Source organism: Prionailurus viverrinus, chromosome D3 (assembly GCF_022837055.1).
Source record: "Prionailurus viverrinus isolate Anna chromosome D3, UM_Priviv_1.0, whole genome shotgun sequence".
Classification (NCBI taxonomy): domain Eukaryota; kingdom Metazoa; phylum Chordata; class Mammalia; order Carnivora; family Felidae; genus Prionailurus; species Prionailurus viverrinus.
Window position 1 is genome coordinate 45,879,937 of NC_062572.1, and position 19,113 is coordinate 45,899,049.

At 36.1% G+C, this 19,113-nt stretch overlaps 1 protein-coding gene across 1 annotated transcript in view; it reads left to right on the top strand.

Annotated features, from left to right (window-relative positions):
* Positions 1-19,113, top strand: part of MIB1 (MIB E3 ubiquitin protein ligase 1) — a 125,076-nt gene that overhangs the window by 52,681 nt on the left and 53,282 nt on the right. The window contains exons 10-11 of the mRNA XM_047827618.1: positions 1,214-1,321; positions 17,558-17,755. Coding sequence (XP_047683574.1) covers positions 1,214-1,321; positions 17,558-17,755 — 306 coding nt within the window. The remainder of the gene's footprint in view (positions 1-1,213; positions 1,322-17,557; positions 17,756-19,113) is intronic.

Below are 19,113 nucleotides of genomic sequence, written 5' to 3' on the forward strand. Positions count from 1 at the left end.
TTTGAGGTCTTCCTCAAATCTCTGATCTTTGCTTGTCCATTCATCTCTGAATAAGACATTAAGCTACTTGGTGCTCTCTTTGCTTGGATAGAACTTAGTGACTGACTTTGCATTATGGTGATTATGCATGTGGAGCTTTTGGGGTCTCTGAATGCTATCATGTAGAGGTCTGTTCTTCATGGCTATTCAGTTGTTTAAGGGAAGAAACCATTTTTCTGTCTAGGGTCTATTTGCATGGCAACTAATGCTCTGTCATTGAGTTTGAGGAGAGGGTCTGGAGTGTGGCCATTGCACATCAGACATCTGCCTGGGGTTTTTCTTCTTAGCCCTGTGATGGGCTTTTTTTGCAGGCTTTGACTTTGTCTGAAGTTCCTAGGTTTTGTGTTTCTTTTGTCTGTAAAGTCAGAACTTCTGTCTGCTTTCTCTCTTTCAAAAATGTGTTGCTTTTTATTGTTTTCTGATGTTAGCTCTTCCTTTCTCTTGGTCTTTATGTCTTTTTGTGTTTTTAATTATTTTACTGTCTTTTTAGTGTAGTCTGAGGAGAAATGTGATATAAACGTGTGACCAGGCTACCATTTTTAACCATCTTTTATGGTTTTATGGATGGGAGCGGATGGGGTGGGATTAAGGAATTGTACTTAGCCTTGGGTATGTCATTGGGAAATTATGCATTTATTCAACATCTGAAGTGAAGAAAAGATTGGAAATTATTGCTTTATAATATAATAGTTGTATATGGCTACCTTGCTAATTCATTTATGTATTCCTCATGATAGTTTGCTTATAGTTAGTATTCAGTATCTTTGTCAAATTGAATTTATTTATATAGTAGGCCATCTTTTCTGAAAGTTTTTATTCACCTCATTGTTTTTTTTTTTCATTGAAACATACTCTGAGCTTTTTAATTCAAATAGAAGTGAATATACAAAACTAAAACGACATTTCTCCCTCCCTTACTTTCTTTTTTTAACTTTTCAGATTGGCTAAAATAGTTCTTTCATAGCTCTTTGAACAGTGGAACTTTAACCTTTAAAACAAACAAAAAAATGCCTGCCTCACTTCTAAATTACAGAAGAGTTTCTGGTGGTCTATGCTAGGATATATGGAAAACCAACCTAAATTATTTTCAAAGAATCCTACAATGTGCTAGATTTAAACCTACATTATATATTGGCTCTTGGTGACATTCCTTCATCCTTTCTTTTTTGTATAGGTAAATGGACAATGTGCTGGTCACACAGCTATGCAAGCTGCTAGTCAGAATGGACATGTTGACATTTTGAAGTTACTTTTGAAGCAAAATGTGGATGTAGAAGCAGAGGTAATTAAACTGTTTGAAACATAAGTAAAAATTAATGTCCTAGAAATTATACTTCTATATTATAAGATGGATTGCTTTCATTCCTAAAGTTTAATCTTCACCTAAGGCTCTTGTGATTGAAAAGAAAAATTTGACAAGAGATAACATGAAGCATTTCTTGTTTTTCTTTTGATTCTTCAATATTGTAGCCATAACCATAAGTGAAGATAGGAATTGAGTTTTCCTTTACTATGGTAGGACCACAATGCTGCTGGGGGCTGAATTGGATTCATCCAAAAATCATACTGAGGAAGTTGAGGGAAGGGGAATGTATAGATCATGTAGGTCAAGATTTTTACTGATCTGTGACACTCAGAGGCCTTTCTTTGCTTTTTGTTTTCCCTTTCATAAGGGAGTCAGTAATTTAGAACTTGTTTAGTCTTATTGTTTCTTGATTTTAATGTGGATCTTTGAAAATTTTACATGGCGTGTTTATCACTGTGTGTGTGTGTGTGTGTGTGTGTGTGTGTGTGTGTGTGTGTTTGTGTGTGTGTGTATGCTTAAATTAATTTAGAGTATATTCTTTTAAAAAGGAAATGAATATTTTTTACTGTCATTGGAATTTTAGTTGAGAATCTATGTATGGTGTGAAGGATGGCTTCCTTTGTTATAGTTAACTATAACCTCATTATTGAAAAAATGTTAAAATCACATCTGTTTTAGTCTAGTGGAAGATTATTTAGGAATAAGTAAAATTCTATCAAATTTAGACTAGGTAGAATGTTGTAATTTTGTCCAAATGATATTCCCATTTGAGGAAGCTTAATAAGGACTTGGATTTCTGAGGGCTAAATTAGTAGACGAGCCTATTTTTACTAATTAAAACATTTTAAAGACACATATTTCAAAAGAGAAGTCTTAAGTTATTTTTGCATTTTTCTCAGATTGAATGTATTTTGACAGCTACCGTTTTTTTACAGTTGACAGCTAACTATGAAGAATCATTGGTGTTGTAGTTGTAAATAAGTGATTTTTGATACTGTAATTTTCTGTTGTCTAAAAAGAACTTGAATTTTATTTTATTTATTTATTAAAAAAATTTTTTTTTTAACGTTTATTTATTTTTGAGACAGAGAGAGACAGAGCATGAATGGGGGAGGGTCAGAGAGAGGGAGCCACAGAATCTGAAACAGGCTCCAGGCTCTGAGCTGTCAGTACAGATCCTGACATGGGGCTCGAACTCAGGGACCGCGAGATCATGAGTCGTTCGCTCAACTGACTGAGCCACCCAGGTGCCCCTTGAATTTTAAATTAGCATGTAGATGTTTATGAACTATATGATAGTTTCATTATTGTCATGTTTTTATGAATGAGATTATATGATTTGATTTTGCTTTTACAGTAGCAATTTTTAAGTCACTTCTTTCTTAGTTGTGAATTTAGGAACACGGTATCACGGGGTCTTTTTTTTTGGTAATGAAAGAAAGACAATTTAAATTTAGTGTTTTGTAAATGGGAGACACTTACTTTATTGTGTCATGGCTTGGAGAGATAGAATGAAATTCTCTGAGTTCAGTATCCCATTTTTTAATTTAATGAATCCAGAAACTACAGTAGCAACAACTACTAAGAAACCAAGGCCTTTCTGATTATAGCTAATAAGACAAGAGGCCCCAAACCAAATTTTTTTGCCTCGTTTTTTATAAAGTGTGCTTTCTGATTCAGAATTTAATTAATACACCTGACAACGTGGGACTATCTAGCCATTTGTATTTCTAAAGACTTCTTGTTCACATTAGGTGTTGTGTACAATGGGAGTGCAGTTGTGGGACTGGGAACAAAGTTGGCACTGTTCCTCTATTGAACTCAAATATACAACAAATGGTTAGTTGATACTTAAACCTGATGAGATTGGAGTGTGGCTCAGTAAGCTAAGTGTTTACAAATAATTTCTTTGAGAGTTTGAAAACTATGTCACCAGATCAGTGGGATACATCTGGACTTCAACCATACGTCCTCATTTGGATTTCCATTTTGTGCATTTTCTGTTTTAAAAACCATTGCAGGCAGATGTAATTCTATAAATTATTTCTATATGTATTTCTATAAAATAGTGTGAGGAAGGTGAATTAATAACAGTTTACCAATTGCAAACAAAAACCAAATTTAAAAATTGGGTTAAAATATAAATGCCAATTCATCGCCTAAGACTAAAACAAAACATCCTCAAAGTCTCATTTTTCTAGAATTTAAGACTCTATTAGAAGCAGCAGTGTAATTTTTTTTTTTTTTTCAACAGTGGTTTTCAAGTGGGAGCATTTTTGTCCTATGGGGGACATTTGGAAATGTCTGGGACCATTTTTGATTGTCATAACTGGTAGGAGGTGTGGTGGTTTGGGTACTACTGGCATCTAGTGGGTAGAAACTAAGGATGCTACTGAATATCCCATAGCACATAGGACAGCTCCCATAACAAAGAACTATCTGGCCCAAAAGGTAAATAGGTCCAAAATTGAGAAACCCTGGTTTAAAAGATGGAGAAAATAGTTAATTTTACAAATGCACTTAAATTTGTGGTTCATCATTTGTCATTATTAACTTTTTTTTATTGGAAATTTTAGATATTTATAAAAGAATAGTATAATGAATCCTGTGTTCCCATTACCTCACTTCAGTTATTTTTCACGGCCAGTTTTGATTTATCTGTACCCTGTTCCCGCTCTGCTCCCTCTACTGAATTATACTGAAGCAGATCTAGATATATTATTTTATCTGTAAATATTTTGGTATGTATCCTAAAAGATAAGTGCTTTAAACTTCATTATACCTTTACCAAGTGTAAAAGCAATAATAATTAACAGTATTTTTAATTTTTAGTTTTTCAATGTTCATTTTATTTTTGAGAGAGTGTGAGTGGGGGAGGGCAGAGAGAGAGAGAGGCAGACACAGAATCCGAAGCAGGCTCCAGGCTCTGAGCTGTCAGCACAGAGCCCGATACGGGGCTCAAACTCATGAACCATGAGATCATGACCTGAACCAAAGTTGGATGCTTAATCGACTGAGCCCACAATGTTTTTAAAAAACTAATTTTATTAAAACTTTTGAGGTTAGCTGAAGAATAAAGAGAGTAATATATTTTGTTCTTTAGTCATCTCATTCTGTAACCTTTCATTTTTTTCATGTGTATTAGGAAGTGAGTGGGTTGCAAACTATAGCCTGCAGGCCAAATCCAGCCCTCCATTTATGTTGTTAAGTATTACTGGAACACAGCACATTCATTCATTCATTCATTCATTTATTTATTGTGCATGGCTGCTTTCATATTGCAACTGCAGAGTTGAATAGTTGTGACAAGATACTATGTGGTTTGTAAAATCTAAAATACTTTCTGGGCCTTTACAGAAAAGTTTGCTAGTCCCTAGTATAGATGACTGTTGCATTTTTGTTTTTCAGTTGATTTAAGCTATCATTACACTAAATTATACTCCTGAAGCCAATGTTACACCATATGTTAACAAACCAGAATTTAAATAAAAATTTGAAAAAGTAACCACTTAATTATTTCATATATATTGTACCTTTCTGATATGTGATAAGATTATATTTTTTTCCTATTTCTTTTTCTTAGGGAAAACTCAGCTATTTTGAAAAGTTGTCTCCATGTAGGTCATAACCTACTAAGTACAGTAGGATTACATTCTGTTACCTCCTTAATGTATAGGTAAAGGCACTGAGGACTGTGAAATCTTAGGTATGTTTTTACAAGTGAGCTAATTTTGGATCCTGCAGGGACTAAGTATTTTTTTTCCACTGATGAAATATAATATTAAAGGTGTGAAGGATTGAATGGAAGACCAGTTCTAAAAAGTGTGTCATTTACAATTAGTTTTCAAATGCAGTACAAATATATACTGCAGTTGTCAGGAAACTTGGGGTGGTTTTATCATTTAAGATTAATGAAAACTATTCTGAAGAAGAATAATACTAAATTTTATCAGGAAACCCAAGTTTTAATGGTATTGTTGCTGTCTAAAGAGATATTGGGCAAAAACTTTAACTGGTATAAGCTTCAGTTTCCTTATCTATGATAATAACTTAAAGGGTTGGGGTGTGGAGTAAGGGAAATAATTAAGATACTATTTATAGTATACAACACCACCAAAGGAATTTATGATGTTATTATTGCCTTTGTTTGACTGTTTCTTTCCAACTGGCAGAAGGTAGACAGTATAGTTTCTCAAGAAGTAGATACTAATTCTGTCCGATTCTGCTTGTCTAGTAATGAAAACTGTAGGGGCACCTGGGTGGCTCAGTCAGTTAAGTGTCCAACTCTTGATTTTGGCTCAGTTTCAGATCGTTTTGAACCATGATCTCATGGTTTGTGGGATCAAGCCCTGCCTTGGGCTTAGCGCTGACACTCTGGATCCTGCTTGGGATTCTCTCTCTCCCTGTCTTTCTGCTCCTCCCCCACGCACGTGCATGCCCTTTCTCTCTCTCAAAATAAGTAAATAAGTTAAAAAAAACCCAAAACTGTAGTAACAGTTTATGTAAATGTAAAACTGAGAAGGAAAGGGCAAGTGGGCTTCAAGACTGGGCAGTTTAAGGAAATTCTTTTCTTAAAAACAAGTTAGGGCTCAGGATAATAATCTTCAAAGTGGCTCTAGGAATTGGTATACATAGTTCCTGAAGGATCCATGTTGATTTAGATTATGAATGGAGGCTTCCCTACCTCCTTATTCCACACTACGTCCACAAAACTGGTACTATTAAAAATGTGGCATGTCAACAAAAGATTAGATTTGTAAGACTTAGAAAACAGTCTTTAAGTTGGCTTTTACAGGAAGGCAGGCTAAAATCTGAGATTGCCCAAACAAAAAGGTCAAGCTTTACAAGGGGACACACTAGAGTTTTAGCCTTCCCTTATCTGTAAATTCTTTTAGTTGCTCAGGTTGAGTTTTAAGAATCCTCGCTGATTTCTCTTTTGTTTTTTCATATTACTTATCTGGTAATGAGTAATTACCATCAGTAAATCCTGTTGGCTCTTCAAAATATATCCAGAATTTGAACACTTTTTTATCCTTTCTGCTGTTACCATCCTAGTCTTCACACTTCTTCCCCCAAATATCCTCATAGCTTTCTCTCTCTCACCTCTTCAGCTATTCTTTGGCTGGGAGGCCATCCCTTGGCTGTCATCTAATCCTTCTTCCCTCCAGTATTTTCCCTATGGCCCTTTTACTACCTCAAATTTACATTGTATTTACTTATTTTGTTGATAATATTCTATCTCCCCCACTAGAATGTAAACTCTATGAGGGTAGGAACTTTATTTTGTCCATTGTTGTATCACCACTATCCAGAACAATACTGAGCTTGTAGTAGGAACCCATTAAATACTCACTGAATGAATCAACCAGAATACACCACTTCCAAACAATTGTGTTTAAGTTTTAGCATGATCAGAATACCAGCATCTTGATGAATTGAATGAGTTTTAGGAAAAAAAGATGAAGTAAAATACTATTAATTATATCTGGGGATAATAAAATAGTTTAATTTACTGAAAGTGTCAGTATATTCAGGAAATGTTTAATTCCATTGATGTTAAAAATCATGGTAGTTACTGAGAGGATTCTGGGAATATAGTGATGTAGGAAGTAGTGGAAATTTATCGCCCCACCTAGATAACAACAGTACTTGTAGAATTCTTTCTGATGTAACTATTTTAGAACTCTGGATTCTGTTGAAATCTTGCTGCTTCCAGGGGAAGGGTTGGAGGTTAATTGTGGTCAGTGTTGTCAATTTTAGCTCTTAATTCAGCAGGAACTACCTATATGCCAACCTTTAGCCCAGTGGCAGGCAGCCGTGTTTATGTTCCTAGATCAACTTGCAGGAGCCAGGGTGGGCAACAAGGACTCTTTTCTACAAACATCAGGATCTGTGTTCTGATCACTGATTGCTGCTTCTGATCATGGAGGTGGAGACACAGAGGTGGGCCGCCGTTGTTGTACCCTCCCATTGTTGTAAGCCATTCCCCCTTCGCTGAAGTGACTTCCAGAAGATTTGAAGATTGGTACACCCTCCCCCTCTTCCCCCCGCCCCTCCCTTTTTTTCTTTTTCTCCTTCTGGGAGCCTGGCATTAAAGACTAGGACATCCAAAAGCAACTACTGTGAGAAACTAGAAGGTCACTGCACATGCCCAAGGAAAGGTGCAGGTTCAGAAAAGACCTTTTTACACCTTAGGCTATAAGCACAAAGAAAGCCTAAAACAATTAAAAACAAAACAGGAAAAAAAACCCCAGAAAACCCTGCAAAAGGGGAAGCATCTGATTTTAAGAGTTACCATGTTATTAGAATCGAATGTCCAGATTTCAACAAAAAAAATCACAAGGCATACAGAGAAATAGGAAAGTATGATCCATTTAAAGGAAGAAAAATAAGGCAACAGAAACTGCTTGCGATAAAACCAAATAGGCTTACTAGACAAAGACTCTAAAACAGTTATCTTAAAGATGCTCCAAGAACTAACTGAAGATGAGAAGAAAGTCAAGAAAATGATGTATGAACAAAATGGAAATAACAGTGAACACAAAGATAACCTAAAAAGAAATCAAGAAGAAATTCTAAAGTTGAAAAGTACGATAACTGAAGTGAAAAATTCATGGAGATATACAAAGACAGATTTAACCAGACAGAAGAAAGACCCAGTGAACTGGAAGATAAGACAATGAAAATTATGGAGTCTGAGGAGTAGAAGGAAAAAAGATTGAAGAAAAAATGAACAGAGCCTTAGGGACCTGTGGGACACTATCAGGTGGACCATGATATGCACTGTGAGAGTTTGAGGAGAAGAGATTGGCGGGGGGGGGGGGGGGGGGGGCGGAGGGAAGGAGGAGCTGAGAGATTATTTGAAGAAACTGCGGCCCAAAACTTCCCAAATTTGATGAAAGACCTGATTAAAAACATCCAAGAAGCACAGTGAATTCCAAGTAGGATGAACTCAAAGAGACCTATGCTGAGACACACACAATATCATCAAACTTCAAGAGCCAAGGCCAAAGAATCTTGAAAGCAGCAACAGAGGTGACTTGTCACTTATAAGGAATCCTCATAAGATTTTCAGATTTCTCATCAGAAACTTTGGAGTCCAGAAGATAGTGGACTGATGTATTCAAGGTGCTAAAAAGAACACACACACACACACACACACACACACACTGTCAACCAAAAATCCTGTGTCTGGTAAAACTCTCCTTCAAAAATGGCAGAGAAATTAAGACATTCCCTAAAACTGACGGAGTTTGTTACCACTATGCCTGCCTTGCAAGAAATCCCAAAAGGAGTCCTGCAGGGTGAAATGAGTTGTTTTAGGTAGTAACTTGAAGCCATAAGAAGAAATAAAATCACTGTAAAGGTCAAATATGTAGGCATTTATAAAAGATAGCATTATTTTAACAATATATTGTCTATAATTCTTTTGTTTCCCACATGGTTTAAGAGACTAATACATGAAAAAATTATTAGTCTAAAATCTAGTATTATTGTAATTTTGGTTTGTAAATCTATATTTTGTTTTCTGCATAATTTAAGAACTGATGGATTTAAAAAAATTATATTTTTGGGCACACAATGTACAAAGTTGTAATTTTGTGGTGACAGTAACTGAAAGTGTTGTGAATGGACCTGTTAATGAGTTTTTGTAGGTTATTGAAGTTAGGCTGGTATAAATTTGAAATTAGTATTATAACTTTAGGAAGTTAAATATAACCCCCATGGTGACTGGAGAAAATAGATATAGAATATACATGAAAGGAAATGAGAAGGGAATTAAAATGTTTCACTTCAAAATAACAAATATAAAAGAGGACATTAATTTGGAAAATGAGGCAACAAAAGCTGTATGGTATCTAGAAAATATATAGGAAGATGACAACAGTAAGTTATTCCTTATCAATAATTACTTCAAATGTAGGTGGATTAAAGTATAAAAGACAGAGACTGGCAGAATGGATTAAAAATGATGTAATATATTCTCTGTATAAGAGACTCAGTTTAGGTGCATAGATACATAAGTTTAAAGTGAAAGGATGGAGAAAGATATTAATGCAAATTGTAACCAAAAGAGAGCAGGAGTAGCTCCACTAATTTTAGACAGAATAGAATTTAAGTCATGAAGGTTATAAAAGACAGAGATGGGCATTATTTTTAAAAAGTTCAATACAGCAAGAAGATATGACAATTATAAATATTTATATACTTAATAATAGACCAAACAAATAGATGAAAAAAATTGACAGAAGTGACAGGAGAAATAAACGTTTTTACAATAGTACCTTGAGACTTCAGTATCCTACTCTCAGTAATGGATAGAACAACACAATAAAGCCAAATAGAGCTAATAGACATCTATGGAACACTCCACCTAACAACAGCGTGCACATTCTTTTCAAATGCACCTTGTACGTTCTTCAGGACAGACCATATGTTAAGTTGCATATTAAGGCTCAGTAGATTTAAAAAGGTAGATGTCTTACAGAGTATCTTCTCTGACCACAATGTGATGAAGTTTCAAATAAATAACAGAGGAAAAACTGGAAAATTCACAAATTTGTGGAAATTAAAATTAAGCAATGAATGGATCAAAGAAATTGCAAGGGAAATAAGACAATACTTAGAGATAAATGAAAACAAAAGCAGAACATAACTAAAACCTCTGAGATGTAGTGAAAGCAGTATGAAAGAGAAGTTTATAGCTATACATGGGTACATTTAAAAGATAGATCAGATAGGGGTGCCTGGGTGGCTCAGTCATTGAAGTGTCTGACTTTGGCTCAGGTCATGATCTTGCAGTTTGTGGGTTTGAGCCCCATGTTGGGCTCTATGCTGACAGCTCAGAGCCTGGAGCCTGCTTCAGATTCTGTGTCTCCCTCTTTCTCTGCTCCTTCCCAACTAAGGCTTTGTCTCTCTCTCAAAAATAAATAAACAGTAAAAAAAAAAAAAAATTCAGGGAGCCTGGGTAGTTCAGTCTGTTAAGTGTCCGACTCTTGATTTCAGCTCAGGTCATGATATCAGGGTTGTGAGATTGAGCTCCACAGCGTGAGATTGCTTGGGATACTCTTTCTGCCTCTCTCTCTCTGCTCCTCCCCTGCTTGTGTATGCACTCTTAAAATAAACATTAATAAATAAACAATAATAATAACAAAATAGTAAACAAAAATAAACATTAAAAAAAGACTCTGAGTACTAAAATCAGAAATGAAAGTGGGGACATTACCATTCCAAAGAAATGGAAAGGTGTATAAGTGAGTACTTTAAAGAGTTGTATGCCAACAAATGGGATAACCTAGATGAACTGGACAAATACCTAGAAACACAAAACCTAAGACTGAATCATGAAGATACAGGAAATCTGAATAGACCTATAGCTAGTAAGAAGATTGAATCAGTAATTTAAAAAAATACCCTGACAAAGAAAAGCCCTGGAACTGATTGATTCACTGATGAACTCTACCAAACATTTAAAGAGCTAATACCAGTTCTCAGATTTTTCAAAAATGTCAGAGGAGAGAACACTTCCTAACTCATTCTATGAAGCCTGCTTTACCCTGATGTCATAGCCAGACAAAGTTACTATAAGAAAACTACAAACCAATATCCCTTGTGAAGAATGATATAAAGTTCCTCAACAAAATACTAACAAACCAAATTCAGCATATTAAAAGGATTATACACCATGACCAAGTGGGATTTATTCTTGGACTAAAGGAAAGTTTAGCATACAAAAATCGATCAATGTGATAGCATCACATTAACAGAATGAAGGGAGAAAACCATGTGACCATCTCAATTGATGTAGAAGCATTTGATTAAATTCAGTACCCTTTTATGATTAAAAAACCCCCAGCAAACTAGGAATGGAAGGAAACAACCTTGACATAATAAAAACCATATATGAAAAACTGAAAATTTGTCCTCTGGGATCAGGAAAAAGGTAAGGATACTCACTTTTCCACTCACATTCAACATGGTACTGGAAGTCCTAGCCAGAGTAATTAGGCATGAAAAAGAAATAAAAGGCATCGACCTTGGAAAGGAAGAAGTAAAATTATCTCTGCAGATTATGTGATCCTTTTATCTAGAAAACCCTAAAGTTCCACACAAAAAACTTTTAGAACTAATTAAGATATTCAGCAAAGTGTCAGGATACAAAGTCAATGTACAAAAGCTAGCTGTATTTCTGTACACTAACCATCAACAATCAGTAGGGGATATTAAGAAAACAACTCCATTTACAATAGCAACAAAAATAATTAGGAGTTAATTTAACCAAAGAGGTGAAAGACTTGTACAATGAAAACTACAAAATACTGCTGAAAGAAATTATAGAAGACATATGCAAATAGAAACCTATTTCATGTTCATGGATTGGAAGAATTTATATAATGATGTCAGTACTGTCCAAACTAATCCACATGTTCAATGCAAACCTTGTCAAAATATTAGTGATTTTTTTTTTCCAGAAATGGAAAAATCCATTCTATAGTTCAGTATGTCATCTCAAGATACCCTGAGATAGCCAAAACCATCTTGAAAAGGAATAAAAAATCTGGGAGACTCATTCTTCCTGATTTCAAAATTTACTGCAAAGGTACAATACTCAAAACAGTTTGGTACTGGCATAAAGACAGATCTATAACTCAGTGGAACAGAATAAAGAGTCCATTAATCCTTGCATACATGGTCAAATAATTTTTGACAAGGGCGCCAAGAGTATTCAGTGAGGAAAGGACAGTCTTTTCAAATTTATTTTTTTCAACGTTTATTTATTTTTGGGACAGAGAGAGACAGAGCATGAACGGGGGAGGGGCAGAGAGAGAGGGAGACACAGAATCGGAAACAGGCTCCAGGCTCTGAGCCCTCAGCCCAGAGCCCGACGCGGGGCTCGAACTCACGGACCGCGAGATCGTGACCTGGCTGAAGTCGGACGCTTAACCGACTGCACCACCCAGGCGCCCCAAGGACAGTCTTTTCAATAGATGGTGCTGGGAAAACAGGATATCTATGTACAAAAGAATGAAGGTGGACCCTTACCTCAAATCATCTACAGAAATTAACTCAGTAGGTCAAAGACTTAAATGCAAAAGCTAAAAGTATAAAACTCTTAGAAGAAAACATTGGGCAAAGCTTGCAACATTGGATTTGGCAGTGATTTGTTGGCACATGCAGCAAAAGAAGAAATAGGCAAATTGGACTTCCATGAAAATTGAAAAATTCTGTGCACCAAAGGACACTATCAACCATGAAAAGGCAACCTACAGAATATGGGACAATACTGGCAAATTGTATGTTTGATAATGGGTCGATGTCCAGGATATGGAGAATACTTAAAACTTAACAACAGTAACAAAACCTGATTCAAAACTGGGCAAAGGACTTGAATAGACATTTTCCAAATAATATATATGGATGGCTCATAAGCACCTGAAAAGATGCTAAACATCACAAATCATTAGGGAAATGTAAATCAAAAGCATAATGAGATACCACCTCACAGCTAGCTAGTCAGATGGCTACTATAAAAAAAAAAAAAAAAAGAAAAGAAAAAAAGCCAAACAGAAAATATGTGAGGATGTGGAGAAATTGGAACCCTTTGGGGAGGTTGGTGAGGATGTAAAATTGTATGGCTGCTGTGGAAAACAGTATGGTGATTTGTTAAAAATAGAATTACCGTATGATCCAACAATTCCATCTCTGGGTATATACCCACAATAATTGAAAGAACAGTGTTCATATCATTATTCAAAGTAGCTAAAAACTGGAAGCAACCTAAGTATTCTTGATTTATGAATGGCTAAACAAAATGTGGTATATACATACAATGGAGTATTATTTACTTAAAAAGAAAGGTAATTTTGCCTCATGCTACAATGTGGATGAACCTTGAGGACATGATGCTAAATGAAATAAGACAATTGCAAAATACAAATACTGTATGCTTCCATTTATGTGAAGTACCTGGACTAGTCAAAAATCATAGAGACAGAAAGTAGAATAATGGTTTCCAGGGGTTGGGAAGAGGGACAATGGAGAATTATTGTGTAAAAGGTATAGTTTTAGTTTTACAAGATGAGTTCTGGAGATGGATGGTGGTGATGGGTGCATAACAATATGAATATGTTTAATATCACTGAATTTTACACTTAAAGATGGTTAAGATGATAAATTTTATGTTACTTGTATTTTACAGTAAAAAAAAAAATCATTTAAAAAACATGATTGTAGGGCACCTGTGTGGCTCAGTTGGTTAAGCATCTGACTCTTGGTTTCAGCTTAGGTCATGCTCTCACGGTTTGTGGGTTCAAGCCCCACATTGGGCTCTGCACTGACAGTACAAAGTCTGCTTAGGATTCTTTCTTTGCCCATCCCCTGCTCATGCTTGCTCTCTCTCGAAATGAATAAATGAACTTAAAAAAAACAAACAAACCATGATTGTAGGGATGCCTTGGTGGGTCAGTCAATTAAGTGTCCAACTTGATTTTGGCTCAGGTCATGATCTCATGTTTGTGAGATTAAGCCCCGCATCAGGCTCCATGCTGAGCTTGGAGCCTGCTTAGGATCTCTCTCTTATGCCCTCTCCCCTTCTCCCCCACCACTGCCACTCTCGCTCTGCCCCTACCCCTCACATGTGCACATGCTCCGTCTCTTGAAAAAAATAAAACCAAAAAACCCATGATTGTAATTAAGGCATATTAAAGATTCAACTCTGTACCCATTTTGGTTCTTACTAGCTAGTAGGTACTGTGGTGCATCCTGGGGATAAAGATGACAAAGATACAGTTGTAGCCCAAAAGAAACTCACAGTCAAATAAGAATAATGTACTTGAAGGGGGTCCTAAGTGGTTCAGTTGGTTAAGCACCAACTCTTGGTTTCTGCTCAGATCATGATCTCATGGTTCAAGCCCTGCATCAGGCTCTATGCTGGCAGCACAGAGCCCTCTTGGGATTCTCTCTCTCTCTCTCTCTCTCTCTCTCTCTCTCTCTGTTCCTCCCCTTGCTTGCACTCTCACTCTCTCAAAAATAAAAATAAACATTTTAAAAATGATGTACTTGAAAACAAATAATTATACTACAGAGTGATAATAAGATTTTGTGAGAGGGGATGTTTCATAGGGGAGGGAGAGGTTGTCTGAGCTGAATTGTAAAGGGTATCTGTTCTCAAGCCAACAAGGTGAGGAATCAACGCATTGATATCTGGGGTGAAGTATATGAACATAGGGGGTCAAATAAGTTGGTAAGTTAGAGTTTTATATGTGAAGCAATGATGGCAGCAGATGAATATGATATGGTCCACAGAAATAGGTTTTAAAAGAGGTTTGTTATTTATATAGTAGGGTTACATTAGAGTTTTAAACATAGATGTTATACTTTACAGAGGGAATTTGTGTGTGTGTGTGTGTGTGTGTGAGAGAGAGAGAGAGAGAGAGAGAGAGAGAGAGAGAGAGAGAGCGCAGAATAGATTGGGGTAAAATAAAGTGGAGGCAGGGTAAGCTGTGGCAATAAGTTAGGTGACTGAGAATCAAGACCTAAATTAATTCGTGGTAGGACTGGAGAAGAGAGAAGAGATCTGAATGTAAATTGAAGAGTAACAAACATAGAATTTTGTGTTTGTATATTTTGTGTCTCAGGGAGAGGAAGTAGGTGAGCATAACTTACACATACTGATTTTGTTGACCATATGGTTTGTGGTTCTGTCAGCTAACCTAGGGAATGAGAGCAGATTTTGCAAAGTTCAGAGGAAAGAGGGGGATAAGAGGGTAGAAAGACCCAAGATCAGGTTTAATTTGAGGCCCCTGCACAAATCCTTTCAGGTAGCCTTATTGAGATCAGCTGTGATCCTGTCCCTCAACATCTCATTTGGTGTCAGGATGGGAGACATAATAATGAGCTTCTATCAGGTGTATTTGGATACTACAAATGGATTCAGAAGAAAGCAACAAAACCTATTCAAGTTTTTATGCAGCTGAGGTTTTTTATTTTGAAGAAAAACAAAGTAATTGTTTTCTACTGTATATATTTTCCAGAATCTTGAAGTTTCTCTTATGTATATATCCTTTTGACATATAAGAGTTTTTAATTTTTTAGTGGGTTTTTTTTTTGTGTGTAAATAAATTGTTGACAGGACCTGCATAACAGTGTTTCAGTAACAGCTTTCTAACAATCATAAACATATGGTACATTTCATAAATAGTTCCTGTTTTTATTTGGCGAGTGTTAGTGGATTGATGTTATTTTTAACAGAAGAACCACTTAGATTGCCTTAAAAATTATAACAAAAAATAAATCTAAACAAATTACAGGGAAGGAAGAGCTTAAATCTAAGATTCTGAAACATAATGCTACTAGAGAGGTTTCATCTCTTTGTCTCTCTGTCTCACACACAGACACACACACACACACACACAAATCTAGAATTTTCTTTTGTAAAAAGCTGATTTCTGTGGGTTGCTTAAATATAATGCTCAGAGACACATGAGTTGAGTCAAATCTTTCACGTGGTAGTGTGCTAGTTCCTTTATGCTCAAGGTTGACAGGTAACAACTAGTTTGGCTTAGTTGGCATATTAGTAAGGTAGAAGTACTGCTGAGTTACAGTTTCCTACCTTTGCAAGGGAGGTTGTCAAATTGTTGTGAACCCCTATATTAGCGGTTTTACTTTTAATATCTGTCTGAGAATATTCTAAGGCTAAAAACTATTTTGAATTCAGCAACTGTTTTGAACTGTTGTTTTGTTTTTTTGTTTTTAATTTTTATTTATTTTTTTAATTTTTTTTTTAATGTTTATTTATTTTTGAGACAGAGAGAGACAGAGCATGAACGGGAGAGGGTCAGAGAGAGGGAGACACAGAATCTGAAACAGGCTCCAGGCTCTGAGCTGTCAGCACAGAGCCCGACGCGGGGCTCGAACTCACAGACCGTGAGATCATGACCTGAGCCGAAGTCGGCCGCCCAACCGACTGAGCCACCCAGGCGCCCCTGTTGTTTTGTTTTTAATTTAAATCTGTGAAAAGTAGTTCAAATAATGCTGAGTACCATATGGATTTTCAAACCACTTGCTAAAACTGGACTCCATGAGAGGGAAGGACTGTGGGTTGGGAATCATTGCTCTGGAGAAAGTCTCAGAGCGTGCTTACTTCTGAGTGTCAGAATTTGAGATGTCTGAAATAAAGATAGTATCCTTATAATACATATCTCCATCTGGATCGAGCAAAGTGATGGGACTTCTTTTTTAGTGTAGACTATGTATATTATCTTCATGGTACAGTATGGACATTTTTTTCCTCTTTAAAAAGTTGTTTCTTATATTTGAAAAAATAAGTAATTGGGTCTTTCTCTGCCTCTCATCTCCAGAAATATGCCTGTTATAAAAGGTAAGACTTTAGGGGTACCTGGGTGGCTCAGTCAGTTAAGCATCAACTCTTGATTTTGGCTCAGGTCATGATCTCGCCATTCATGAGATTGGGCCCCATGTGGGACTCTGTGCTGATTTAGCAGAGCTTGCTTGGGGTTCTCTCCCTCCTTCTCTCTCTGCCCCTACCCTGCTTGTGCATACCTCCCCACCCCACCCCCGCCAAATAAATAAATGATCTTAAAAAAAGGTAAGGCATACCTCCTGGATTTTTCTGAAATAATTTTGGGTTTTGGATATGTCAAGTTATGCTGATTTGTGTGTCATTTTTTTATCTTTTCAGGTAGTACTTAAATTTTTTCTGTTCTTGAATATACAGAAGAATGTATCCTCACTAGCCAGAGATAACCAATGTTAATATATTGATATATTTCTCTCAAAGTTAATTGAGATCTCAATTTGGCATCCTGTCTTTTTTAAATTGCTCAACTAATATTTATATAATTTTTATGTCATTAAAAAGCCTTTGTAAAATTTTTTGAATGGAAAAAACGTTTATAAATGGTTGTCTCATCATTTAACATTTTCCTAATGTTGGCTTACCATCATCACTGTTAACTTCTGATAAAAGTATTGGTCCACTATATATGTGAAATAGTGTATTGTTCCAGGTTCATCATTTCTGTTTGGAGTTAATCACTGTTCAAGTGACTTGGCTAGTTATTTTGTTGGCTCTGTTCTTTGTAACCTTTTCTCACATTAATCTGGTTCTTGATGAATTATTATAGCTTCAGGTATTATTTTTATTTCTAAAATAATTCACTCACTAATTCAGATTTCAATGATGATGTTTAGGATAAAGATGGAGATCGAGCTGTTCACCACGCAGCTTTTGGAGATGAAGGTGCTGTTATAGAAGTACTGCACCGGGGCAGTGCTGATTTGAATGCTCGCAACAAGCGCCGACAGACACCACTTCATATTGCTGTTAATAAGGGCCATCTTCAGGTTGTGAAGACTTTATTGGACTTCGGCTGTCATCCTAGTCTCCAGGTAAAGTCTTTCATGAAGAATATTCTGCAGGCATTGCTAGGATTCTGTTAAAGCGAAGTACTAAGTTCTCTGGTAAGCATTCCTTTGTTATCAGTTCATTGTGTATGTTTGGTCATAGGAAATGATCCCAAAGGCATAGAATATGATAAAATTGGCAGCTATTCCTTCTTAGAAAAGCCTTTTTAAAGAAAGTGTCCGTAGATTAATTTTATATTGGAAGGTGAGGATGGGGACTTCTTGCACATATATCAGCTTATGAATTGATTTAATTTTATTGATCATAACGATGAGCTTCTGCAGCTTAAGGAAGTGTAATAGGCTACATTTCATGATGCTTTATAACTATCTGAATTATTTTAATTGTAGCTGGATTTATCTTAGAGTCTTAGTCTAGTCATTAGTTCAGGAAGATTTTTTGTTTTGGAAAATATACAGGGTTTTAGGGTTAATTTACAGTAGGACCTAATTTTTGAGGCAAGAATCACCTAAGAGATGATTCCTTCCACAGTTTTAGCAACCAGATGGATTAGATTGGATAAGTGTCAGAGAAGTAATGAAGAGGAAAAACAGGAGTAATGGGACTGGAAGTTTGAGAACTGAAAGAATTGGAGATTTTGTTCAGCTAGATGGTTATCAGAGACTGATATATCTGAGGCACAGCATTTTGGAACTGACAGGGTTTGGAACTTAGACCCTCTAAGTGGATGGCAGAATTGGAGGATGGAGGAAGTAGAGAGTGTTAATCTGTTGAAGGAGAGATAATTTATACCTATTGATTTTATTTGGTCTGAAATGGGAGGCAAAGTCATCTGTTGAGAGTGAATGGCCAGTAGTAGGTATAGAAAAGGTAATTGAGAAGAGTGATAGAATATTTGGAATAGCTACTGTGGGGACCAGAAGGTATGACATAGCAGGGCCTGTAGAAGCTTATTCCAACCATGTGAAGAGCCTAGCTGAAGTTGAGTATGAATTTTTAGTGCCACTGCATCGGAGGACAGAAAGTAGACAGTTGGATTGAACTTGGGTTAGGAATCTGTTATGAGGGTACATGAGTATATGTCTGGGATTGGCCAACTTTTTCTATAAAGGGCCAGATGATAATTTAGGCTTTCATATAGTTTCTATAATGACTATCCAGTGCTCCAATTATAGCGTGAAAGCAGCCATTGATAATACATAAATGACTGTGTGTGGCCGTGTTCCAATAAAACTATTGACAAAAACAGGTGGCAGGCTGGATGTAGCAACCGTGGTACATGCCATAGGTATGACTTAACATTTATGGAACTATGAGATGAATGCGGTCTAAATTACCCATTTATGCAGATAACTGAAAATGAATAATAACTTACTGCTAA